The 12,724-nt window shown below is 40.8% G+C and overlaps 1 protein-coding gene across 5 annotated transcripts in view; it reads left to right on the forward strand.

Annotated features, from left to right (window-relative positions):
* The window catches only part of LOC135250544 (lysine-specific demethylase 6A-like), an 87,033-nt gene that overhangs the window by 32,236 nt on the left and 42,073 nt on the right, over positions 1-12,724 (forward strand). For 2 of the 5 annotated variants that reach the window (XM_064326924.1, XM_064326926.1), the window contains exons 5-7: positions 1,520-1,578; positions 4,026-4,070; positions 7,301-7,421. In XM_064326924.1, the coding sequence (XP_064182994.1) occupies positions 1,520-1,578; positions 4,026-4,070; positions 7,301-7,421 (225 nt within the window). Of the gene's footprint in view, positions 1-1,519; positions 1,579-4,025; positions 4,071-7,300; positions 7,422-12,256; positions 12,352-12,724 lie in introns of those variants that run through there. The other 3 variants (XM_064326925.1, XM_064326927.1, XM_064326928.1) reach the window with 2 other exon arrangements.

Below are 12,724 nucleotides of genomic sequence, written 5' to 3' on the forward strand. Positions count from 1 at the left end.
TTTGATTTGGTGCCGTCGGCACAGGTTGCTGATGTAGGCTACTTTTTAATTTGCCAGTAGGCTACGTCTCATAAAGACAAATGCCGGTTCAGTCGTTTCGCATAAAATCAAACCGGTTTAAGCTCCTACACCCGACCGGACCGGCAAAACCCGGAAACCGACCCAACCCTACTGGTGAGTTTCAGTGGTTGAATTTAGGTTATATCTATCTTGTATCTTATATTTATATACCTAGTTAGCGCATAACAATCATATCAAATTTGCCAAATCAAGACTTAAGTTTATTGTTGCTGGAGGCTACAGCCAGCAGTACTCATAAATATTACCAACCAAAGAGCACGTTCTTCACCATATAAATTTTGTTTCATTGTTTATGTTTCACTGATATCATTTAACCTTATAGTCGGGGACATCGTTTTTGTCCATATGGTTAGTTTAAAATGTAGTGCCAGAAGACAACCATAACAATCTTTTTTTCTTATTCAACTTTTTATTTATTTTTTCAACTATTTATTTCAAAATTTGATGTTGATAACATAGTTGAACTGTCTTATGACGTGGTTGTTATGATTCCCTTAGCTACCGCAAGTAGCTAATGTTATATGATAGCTACGTTAAGCTATGATAGAATGATAGCTTAAACATTAACTAACTGGCTAATTATTGTTAACTTAGCTAACGTTAGCTACCGTAACCAAATGTTAACGTTAGCCAACTTGTCGTTAGTGGTCTCTTCGGCCTGAAGTTGGCCTGTTTTCTTTCTCTTTCCTGGGGGCTCCACTCCCGCAATAAATCTCCGTGTTTGTTTCAACCTTGTTTCAACTGCTGGGATGACAACATGTAGCCTACCTCACGTACTGTAGCAAAAAAAATTGTGCGGTTTGATGACTGACGCAATTACGTGCTACGCACGACACACGCAGCATGGCAGATCTAGCAGATTGAAGTGACAGCAAACCAGCAGCTTTCTCCAGCGCATGTATGAAATTCATTTTTTTCTACTGGCCAGAGTGGCGGGTGGTCTCCATAATTTACTCGCCAAAGACTAAATTTACCCGCATTTAGCGACTGGCGAGTGTTAATTTTGGACCCTGGGTACAAGTGACAAGAAGTGGCACTGTGCTGTTCGCCTTTATTGATCGCCATACAAGGTTCATGTAAAGTAGCTAGTACAATCTGACAGCACTAACCCATAAAAATGTACTGTGAATGGTACTTGCTCAATCGAACGGTTAATGTGAAAAACATTCGATTACAGTCAGTGGCACCAAATTTTTCTGTCACACCCTCAATACATTTTCAACCAACTGCCATATATGAGCGCTTAAAATCAACCAAAAAATATAGTTCGCCAAGTTGCGCCGTGGGTCTGGACAGTTTAGTGCTTGTTAGAATTCAAGCTGATATTGATGATGAAAATTATTGGACTTTGTTTAGATTGCTTTAACCATGGCCCTGAGTGAACTGTTAAAAATGTATATATGACTAACATATTCTTTTCCCTCCACTTTTTTTCCAGAATGCTGCCTTTTTATATGGCCTTGGGATGGTTTACTTCCATTACAATGCATTTCAGTGGTAAGTACCGTTTCTTCCTTGGCTGTAAGTAAATATTTTGAAAATGCATCCTTTAGTTTGCAAAACCCTTGTAAGCCATTACGGAAACATTTGGCTTTATACTGTTTAAATTGTAATTAAGAGTAGGGAAAGTTCCACGGATATTGTGACTTGTGGTCTGTTACATTAAGCTAGTTTCATAGGCTGTAGAGGTGAACCAAAAGGCCAGTTTTTCAACGTTTTTTTGTGAAGGTGTTACGTGGTTCATTTACAGGCCTAACGCTTCACTTTGAAATGCGGAGAACTTGCAGAACACACGTATGATTTGACCAAGCTGTATTTTTCCCTAGTTAATCAGGACTTGCTGATTTCCTCACCCATAATGTTATAATGAGAGATGGAGAACATGGGTATGTCAGAGTCTCACACTAGGGCCTGGCAATCGTCTATGTTTATCTTGGCCGAATATGGCCCACAGGGATCGCCGATTGTATCGGCCGGGAGGGTTGGCACGGGGTGTTGGGTTTTTCATGAACAGATCAGTTTTGCAATTCGTAATTTTGATTAATAATTAAGATATTTTAGGATTTTTTCTTTTAGCCACTAAAGCCACCAGTGGCTTTTTCCACATTTTAACATGTTTAAGTTCTTGGGATGTTAGATGACCTTTCATTGTCTTAAAGACAATACTAAATGCATTGTATGCAATGGCCGAGCTGCTTATTTACAACCTGTCATAAGCAAAAGCCTATGAGCTTATTGTATTTTATTGTTTTGGCTGTGTTCCGGCCTCTTGGTGCAGGCTTTTACAGCCTATTATACTATACACTCTAAAAATAGAATATTTTATTTGATTGATGAAATCGATTGAAACCTGCCATTTAATCGATCAATTGCCCATCTCAGCTTTAAACATTGTCCCTTCATAAAGCACTGCCACTAACAACAGTGATATATGGTATATTTTTTAATGATGGTATGAAAATGAGTGTGCCACCCAATCCTAATCTGCATTGTATTAATATCAGTCAACAATTTTCCTTCTTTTGGTTTCCCGTGGGCTTGGACAAAATACAGGATCTCTTATAATCAGTGAAACCTGGTTTGTGCCTATGAAATGCTAGAGGGAGAGATTATTTGTGAAAGTAAAAAAACTTTCACATCACAGCAACCGTTTCAGTTGTCTGTGTCGGTCACACTTAAAAAATGCACATGATGTTTGGTAATTTTTGTAAGCATATACATGAACTTGCAGTTTTATTTGGACTTTAGAATTTGGCCCATGTGAATCAGTCACCTAGAATCTGAGAGCTGACCTTGGAGTGTGCAGTGAAGGAAGGGATAGCCATTTTATTATGTCCGGTGTAAGTGAACCAGGGTACGATTCAGTGTCATGAAATTATTTGTGAATGATTCAAAGAAGAGAGAACATTTTTCTTAATTTTTCCTGTTTGTTTTGCATTTAACTCTGTAGAGCACAATATATATATTTATTTTCAATTCATAAATTCTTGTTAAATTACTGTTGCATTTTACACATTTAAAACTTGCTATAGTGTGTTGATATGGATGGTCTTTGGATTAGGATTACATGCGTCATGCTGTAACTGCTCATATTCCTGCAAAAACTGTAAGATGTTTTGTTTTCGTCTTCCATGCAGGTCAACATTTTTAAACATGAAAAGATTTACCATTCGGGGCCATTTGATTAAAAAAAAAAAAAATTCCAATCACGACAGCAACATTGGGAAAAGATTCATGTTATGGTCTTGATTGTAAGCGTGTCAATGCTTTATTGAATAAATTTTATTCATAGCATCACTATACCTTCTAATTTCTATCTTGAACCAACCTGGAGAAGGCAATTATTGAAAATAATTGCTATTGCAGTAAGTTCGACTAAATGTAGGGTAGAACCTCAGTGCGAGACTAACCAAGTGCACTCAAGGTTGAGCACTAGTGACCTGTCACTGTGCGTGCATTAAGTGGTGCACGGGGCATAACAAACTGTGGTTAGACTCAGGGAAAATATCCTTTGGATTGGACCCCAACATCGCTGCTTGCAGCTGTATTAATTATTATTATGAGTATTATTATTATTATTACTACTATTACTACTAGTGTTATTTGCCCTAATTTCTACCAATAATTTCCCTCCAACACAGATGCTCTGATGGCTGTAACTTGAGCATCCTTATTCCTTGTCATGTTGACATGCTGCCATACTGATCTATCGACTACACCCTCTTCAAAAACCTGTGAGGCATCTGCTAGTGTGTGTTAATTTTCTCAGAATATTCCCAGAAAAGCTTTCTAATGAAGATTTTGAGAACGATGGAGCTTGCACCCTGTGTTGCCTGAATGCTGTTTAATAAGTAGTTAGGCCCTTTAGGCTGTGAAGTAGTGAAGATGACTACTTCCCTTTCCTGGTATTTACTACTGTAGGTCCCCTTTTTCCCCCCATCTAGGCCAGTGCAGCCCTCCTCTACTGATGCCCACTCTGGACAGAGAAGGTAGGCATGAAATGTTGGTTTTATTAGGGATTCTTAGGACTTGGCTAATTGTGGATATTAACCATAAATTTAAAAGAATAATAATTTTTAAAAAAGGAAAAAAAAAAAATGAAAATTCTTCCAAGCCCCAATCTGGACACAGAACAGGTGTTCATAGGCATGATGACTTTAAGAAGCCATGTTTGCCTTATTGTCGATATTGAGCACTTATACATAACCAAACTTTTAATTAATATTGATAAAATTCATGTTTAACCGTTTCTCTTAAGGCCCATGCTGTCCATGCTGCTTTCATTAGGAAAGGTTTGGCTGACAATTTAATATTTGAAAGGAAATTCCATGTTTAGTAGTTCTGCTAAATTTGGTTGTTAGCAGTTACTTGAGTCTACTTGCATGATGTTGTTGGGATGTACAGGCTGGGTCAGCAGCAATGAAGGTGGGTGTTGGTACAGCAAACTGTCTGTATTGCTGTGCTCAAATATGTCACTCCATTGGCAGTACTGATAGATTACCTATGCCAGGCAAATTAGCTATTATTGTGACCTGGTAATATGTACAATAAAACGTGTCTATATGAAAATATGTAAAATCACCTAGCAGGTAATGTTTTTCCATAACTGTCCAATGAGTGAACTCCACATGTTATCCAGCCACCCCCCAGAGCAGGAACTCACCACCCTGGGTCAGGCCTGCTGTGTAAACAGTACTGCAGATTTTACTTGGCAGAAGGAATAAGACGCGCATTGGAATGTGAACACTCGCTACAGTACATAGCACCTACGTTGTAAGAGTGATTTAGGAAGGCATTGTATGGACTGCATATTCCAGTAGGTGGTGTTTCCTATACTTATTTTTCCTTATGATTATAAGAGGTCTATTTCTTTGCATAGGTTGATTGCTTTTTTGAATGCTCAGGGCAGTGTGTAGTATAGTCTCAAGTACAGAATTGTATTCATAGAAATTGGCAGCAATGTGTGTGTAGACTGCTGACAAATTAAATGAAAAACCTGAATAGATGAGAAACATGCAGATGCTTTCATACAGGTGTACTGCATGATGCAATTAAGCAATTGACATTCTGTCATGTTCTGTGGCATGTATAAAAATGCTGGCCCAGTTGACCTTGATTATGGACTAAGATGCCGAGAGGAAAAGATCTGAGTGACTTTGAAAGGGGGTTCAATATCAGATGTCAGGAGATTCAGTCACAAAGACTGCTCAGCTGGCTAGTGTTTCATCTACATTTATATTGATGGGAAAGACATCAGTAATTCAGGTCTGAAATCGTGGTCAGATTATTCTATGACCGTGATGCTCGTAAATTAGTGCGATGTGTAAGGAAAAACAGAAGAGCCTCAGGTGACTGAGAATGTCAATACAGGAATGTGAGCAAGAACAGTACGTCCACTACTACATACAGTGATATTATAGTAGAGTTGCAGTGCATAAACCCGTCATTACAAAGACAAATGAACATTTGAGAGTTCAGTGGTGCAAAAACCATGGGCACTGGTCCCCTTACCGGAAAGGGTCACTGCAAATCAATACAAAGTTATTCTGAGTGATCACCTTTATCCTATGATGAAACATTTTTATCCTGGTGGGAGTGGTCTCTTCCAGGGTGACAATGCCCCCATCCACAGGGCACGAGGGGTCACTGAATGGTTTGATGAGTATGAAAATGAGGTGATTTGTATGCTGTGGCCTTTGCAGTCACCAGATCTCAACCCAGTTGAACACCTACGGGAAATTTTTATCCGACGTGTTAGACAGTGCTCTCCTTTGCTGCTGTTTTTCATTCTTACACAAACTATTACAACTTTTATGTTCTGGACAGATGTGTGTGAAATTAGGTTGCAACATCTGGGTGGCTAATTAATTTTTGCTATCTTCACTAGCAGTATGCCTGTCCTTCTGCATTATATTTTAGCTAATGTTGTGTTTTGTTTATAGCCTGTCTGATGTGTGATTTGTAGCTTGTAAACACTTTCTGTACTAATGAATGTTTTGACAAATGGCTACAATTTGAGTAATGGGCTCAGTAATGATCTAATTGGCTTGTTATTTTAAATATGAAAGGATGCAAGTAATGTTGTGTACAGTAATGAGTAATGGAAGTGAGTTTCTCTAAAGGGATGTACTTTCTCTTTTAACACCCACAAAATCATTTCTGTTTAATGAAATTCAAGTTCTAAAACTGAGTAATGCATTTAATTTTTAGAGATTACCAGATCTGTTACGTCTTCCACCGAACTTTAGTGAAATTGCATGTAGCTGGTCTGAAGATGCGTGCATTTTGCGCCACTGGAAAGGGATGGGCTTGTCATGCTCTGTTGGAAAGTGTATGTGTGTGTGCGTGCTGCACACAGTGAGATCAAAGGCTTTGAGGTGTGGTCCTTTACCTGGCCCTGATGTAGACCAGGTTACCTGTGCATGTGACAGAGTGGAGAGCATTGCCATGGTGACACCTTTATATCTAGCAGATATATACACACATGCACACATTTTTATATATTTTTTTATAGTATCAATGTATACATCAAGGATATATGCTGAAGAAATTCAGGTTAAGCACTTTGCTCAAGGGTTCAACAGGGAACTTAGGAATCAAACCTGCAGGTTTCCCCTCCGCCTGACCAGCAGACCATAAGTTCAGGTTTATTTATATAGCACATTTCATACTTAAGGAAATCCAATGTGCTTTATACAAAATAGTGTCACAGGGAAAGTGTCCATATTCATTCCACTTGCACATACCAACGGATAAAGTAACTGCATTCTCAACAAATCTGGCCAATACTGAGGAGTTGGGGGGGGTTTGAGATCTCGTCCATCTCTCACAGGGTTGTGTGCTACGACTGAACTGCATATCGGACCACCCATCCTCCTACACATGCAACTGTTGCCTCAATTTTATTTATTGTTTATGCATTTCGTCAAGTCACAAAGTACATTAGAATTAACATGGTATTTTATTTGGCCTCAGGTGGAAAGTCCAGGGGTCAGAAAGTAAAAGTCCTGTCATGTGTTTCTTCCATCCATGCCTTCAGCCAGCTGATCCCACTAATTAGTTCTAACTCCTGTCTGAAGAATTGTGCTGATTAGCAAATCCAGTTGATTGGAAGAAAATGCTGGGGAAGAACTGTACTCCAACTTTGGGTTTGGTTCTGCACCCACATCCCTTTTCTTCACAGCAGCAGTGACGTCCTCTCTTCTCTCTCCCCCTGCAGGGCGATAAAAGCGTTTCAGGAGGTGCTTTATATCGACCCCAGCTTCTCCCGGGCCAAGGAGATCCACCTGCGGCTCGGTGTGATGTTCAAGGTTATCACAGACTACGAGTCAAGCCTAAAGGTACTTCCTGAGCCCTGAAACCTGGCACGCGCGAATTGGCCGGTTCGCTAAATGCTCTGCCCTCGCAAACTGCACTTAGCAGGATGTGACGCAGCACCAGGGAACATGCTTGTTAGTAGTGTTACAGTGATGACGTCTTTTTGTAGGCCAACCCCCCATGGGTTCCGTCAGCAGATGTCCAATGCTTTTTACCCCCCAGGGATTTGGATTTCTGTGGAAAATGAAGTCTGTGGTAAATGTAAGCCTAAGATAGTGTCATATTGTGTTCTACGAGATAAATTAGGCTACATGCATTAATGTCTCATACATGAAGTTTACAGCCGTTATGTGATTTAAAAAAGTAAATTGCTATTAAGTTGCTTCATTGAAACTACAATGATTATGGTGTGCAGGTCGGCTAGTATGGAATCTTGTTACATTTGACAGAAAGCGACTGTTGTTGTAGTTTTAATGCTTTAATACAACTTGTTAGGAACATACTTTTTTAATGCACATAACAGCTTCAAAATTCACGGTCGAGATATTTGGTGGATAATGGGTGTAATTTATTTTGTAGAAAAAAAAGTGACTTATTTTCCATAGAAATTGAAATCCCTATGCGGATAAAGCATTGAAATTTGCTGAGGGAACCCATGGCTCCAAAATGCTAACTCACTTATGGGATTTAGGACTGCTAACTTTAAGACTCTATTGACAGAAGCAGGAAGGGAGGAAGCAGAATTAGTTGAACTGAACCACACTCAGAAATAAGTCTGTGTGCTGGTTTTATGTATTCTGCAATGCAGCTTCTTTGGATTATATATTGGCAGTGGTTGACAGCCTAGTATGATGATTGCTGTTTGTGAATATTGAGTAATATGGATAGTGTAACTAGCTGGCTATGTAATTAGGCTTGATGTTTGTGGTAATGTTTGTTCCATTATTTTTTAAACAACAACATTGTATTAGGCATTACAAAGGACTCTGGGCAGTTACATTGCCCAGTGGGACTTGCTCGAATGCAGGATGGAGTGACTAATTTTGAGCACTTCCTTTGTATTGTTAAGGGATTGGATCGCGCTCAACAAGTGAATGAACAACTTCCAGGTTCTGTTGGGATTCCCCCAAGTAGAAGTGGCGAGTGTACGCACGTGCAGGGTGTGTCTTAACAGATTGGACCACGGCCCTGTCAGGATAGGGTTGAGCAAGAGCTTTGCACTGTGATGCATCTATTTCGTACGTGCATTTCGTTGTCATCCTCATCAAATAGGCCTGTCGTGGCTTGGCTTTTGTAAATTTAATTATTTAATGTACTTTCTTAGTTTTGTCTGTGGGGTGGAGTAACATGAAAGCACAATAGGTCGATGAAATCCAAGCTGTGATATTCTTGGGTCGCTGGTGCATTTTGCCACCAGGAACGGTGGTCATTCCTCTTGAAATGCGCACCTGTGAATGCGTGCATTGTTCTCCAGAGCGTTCCGTTCCCCGGTTTAAACTGGCTCGGATGAGCCCTGGGGCTGCGATTTTCAGACGTCGTGAAATAACAGACACCAGGTCAGAGCAGTGGATCCTGTTCTGGGCTTTTCTTTACTCAAAATAGGGCTCTGGGTGACTGTGTGACAGCGACTGCGGTCGGTCCGGCTTTACTGTCACCGTCAACTTGGCGTGCTGTCTCTATTTAGCTACATTTAGAGCGTAAAGTTCTGGTCCTCGAGAGACACAGTGCGTTGAGATTTAGGCTACAAAAAATGAAACGTGCTAAAAATAAAATATTGGGGCAATTAACATGTTTATTTAAGGGTTACATATTGTAGGTTACAGAATTGGGGGGAGGGGGGAATACAGCCTATTCTGAAGGTTTTACTCATTGCAAGGGGGTCATAGTACATAAAAACTATAATATGTCTTGAAATGCATTTTGTTTTTGTCACTCTAAACTTAAGCCGGGCACCCACCGCACGCGTAGCGCAAGCGGCGCATAAGTAGCACGGCGCGGGTTGCGTTTGTGTCGCGCAAAGGCTTGGTTAAAGCTCTATATTCCTAGTAGCTCTCGCAGTCTGCAGTGGGATTACATTGTGTATTTCACGTTTGTTCACGGCCGTTGATTATGGGTAAGTGAATACTTGGTGAGAGACCTTTTTCAGTTTGTTAATTTGGTAATATTTTGTTAACTCATGTAAATACGTGAGAAAGTAAACGCTTAAAAGAATTACCATAAGCTTAAATCGCAACGTAGCCTACATAATAAACAATCTCAAACTGTATGAATGTATTTGCTTGGTTAACAAGCGTGCCAACTTTATGAAGAATATGTAATGATCATAATAATAATAAATAATCCGTAATCAACCATTGGGAATTCCCGTGTCGTCTTGTTATTCACTTCAAAACATTTAAATGATCAGATTTAGTAAAATCAGCTAATCAAAAAGATAGCGTAACAGTTTAAACTTGAAGGGATATGAACACCACAACGCCATGAACACCGGAAGTTTTGAAGTACAAGTGCAATAAAGGCTTGCTTACAACTTCATTTATAAAATAGGTGCATTTTCATCGGCAAGACCACTAAATAATCTGATTGTTTCAAGCTCTGTGGATTATCTTATTTTTATTAACGAGCCCTCTTTGAAAGCACAAACAGGCTGAGCAATGGTTGGTTAAAAACTAGCCTACCTTCCAACACTTTGAGCTAACAAACTGCTGCTCAGTGCTTTCACTTCTACATCATTCAATAGGCTACGTCTTTCTGTGGTGTATTTTCAAATTTATCCCACCCCCTCCACAAAATAAATTAGCAAAACTAAGTTTGGCTTTTTCCCAGGTTCCAGTTTTAATTTTTTTTTTTTCTGCAAGGACAATACAAAAATATGCGTAATGATCTACAAATGTACGTTAAATGTCATTAGAAACTGACAGTTTCCCTATAAAACACAAAACCGCAAAAAAACTTTGGAAGGTAGGCGGTTTCTGTTGGAGATCATGCACGCTGTCGTCGGTACTCTGTCTATTTCTTTATTTTATGCAAGGAAGTGGATTTTATGGGTGATAGAATATTTGTGTGTCAACGAGGACAAAGTTGTTGCCAATTTTCACCATACTTAACGGGGAAAGTGAAATGCTGCCATACCACTGACCCAAACGAAGGGGATGGTTTTTCAGTTCCTTCTTTTCATCTTCTGCAATGGCCATTGTGTCTGGCACAAGTTTCTGTCCCTCCTTTTGTGTGCATCTCGCTGCTTGCACCCAGTGAACTCTTTGATGTATACGCTTTCTGCTAGCACCTCGCTCCTGCACCGATTACAGAGTGATGACTTGTTCTCGCCTGCCCAGTGGAAGAGCCAAAATTCTGGCTGAACGAAATCTTTCTGCCTCCATGTAAAAAAAAAAAAAAAAAAAAAAAGGCAGAGTGATGGCACGAGAGAGAATCTTGATCGAATGTTTATTTTAGGGATCTGAATCTGAATTTGTTGATTCGTCAATTATCAGTCACTAGCACGCATGTCGAATGTTTAATAATCAAAAATCTTTTCTTGTTTTTAATATATAAAATTGGCGTTTCATTGAAGACTGTGTCATGTGTTAACATGTGCTGTGATATAAGCAGCCGACAATCATTCTGGGAAAAATAGATCAATGCTTATTTTTTCCTTTTTAAACATTTTAATCTCTTTTAGTCAGTTTCAGATGGCAACTAATCGACGGTCAGAAATGTGTCTCGTTCGCATCCCTAGTTCATTTTTTCAATTTTCAATTTGAAACAAAATCGTTGCACCCCTACTAATTAGTGTGTTTAAGGAGGGAGGAAAGGTGTTGCTATTTGGGAATCAGAGGATAGTATGCTTGATTCAGTGCTTACTGCAGGCATCTGACAAACGTGTCGATTAGTGATGCTGTACAGTATCACTATTTTTCAATACATTTCGTGAAAGGAATAAAACAAATGACAGGAAAATGTGTGTATTATGAACGGTTTATTTTGTTTATTTTTCAAGAAATTTTTTTCTTTGCTTAGCGAGGTGTTTCTGTTCTTGCGTAGCGATTTAAGAGGACCCCAAAAGGCACATTGATGAGCTGATCCAGCTGCACGTGTGGCACGTCCTCCAACCTCCCCTCGCCCCCCCCCCCCCATAACAGAGCCGGCACTGGCAGGTTGCCATAGCCGCGATTACGCACGACTCACCCTGTCCCAGTTCGCTGAACAAAGAGACGGTTCTGAGGAAGCTCTGAGGGGATTGCGCCAGGCTGCCTCGGCCCCCATGGTTACAGGCAAAGCCGGGGACCTCCTCTCTGCCTCCCTGTAATCTCCATTTTAAAGAGAATCTAAAACAGCATAACAAACATGATGCTCATTTTTAAGTTTGGTAGCCTGTAATTTTTGGAATGACCCCAACCCCCTACCACAGACAAGCCTAGGGGATGATGCTGGGAGGAGGGGGAGGGGGTGGGGGGGTTCAGGCTGTGCAGCCTGTAATGTGTGGCTTTTTCCTTTCAAAGCAGAATACTGTTTCATCCATGAATAAATGATCAGGTCTGTCTCTGTACACGTTTCTAACCGGGGAGGACACGGATGCGTTGAGCGTGACCTCGGAGAGCGAGAGTCCCGGCGCTTCCCTCCTCTGTCAGGAGGTGTTTTTATGCGCCTTAATGGCGCTTTTAAAACGTGATTTATTTTACCGTGGGTCCCGTTCCGAGCCGTAGCCCTCGGGCGAGGAGGTGCTCGCGCTCAGGAGAGAGGAGTCGCACAGGGGAGGTGAACACGTCCACCCGGAGGTATTGTGTGTCATCTCGCAGCTGCCGCTGTCTCCTGAATAGTAATCAGCGTGGGGGGGGGGAAGCCGGCACTCGCACTGCAATCCCTGACTGGCGGCTGAGCTGCGATAAGGCTGGCGGAGGAACGGTCCGTTCTGCGGGGGAGTCACCTCTCCGGCGCCGAGGCGCTCCGTGTCCGGTAACGTACGCCGGCGGTCCCGGTCGCCCGACCGCCGTTATTTCAGGCGATCTGCGGCGCGGAAAGCTTAGCGTGGATTAGCTGTGCGTGCCTCGGATTCGCTTCGGATTGGAACAGTGCACGGGTGTGGAAGAGCGCTGTTTCTGTCAGGGATTTTATTTACACAATATCGGCATGTGGCTTTTCTTTCATTCATTCATTTATTTCTTAATGCAGGACAGGTTATTGAATTCAGCACTCGGTTGAGGCTTCCATGTGTCTTATTTGCATTATTATTGGCTTTGTCTTTCCATTCTGTTTTTGTTTTTTAATTCTGTTGAGAACATTATAGTATTGCTTTAGGTTGACGTGTTTTGAATTGGCTAAATGGTGT

Source organism: Anguilla rostrata, chromosome 3 (assembly GCF_018555375.3).
Source record: "Anguilla rostrata isolate EN2019 chromosome 3, ASM1855537v3, whole genome shotgun sequence".
Classification (NCBI taxonomy): domain Eukaryota; kingdom Metazoa; phylum Chordata; class Actinopteri; order Anguilliformes; family Anguillidae; genus Anguilla; species Anguilla rostrata.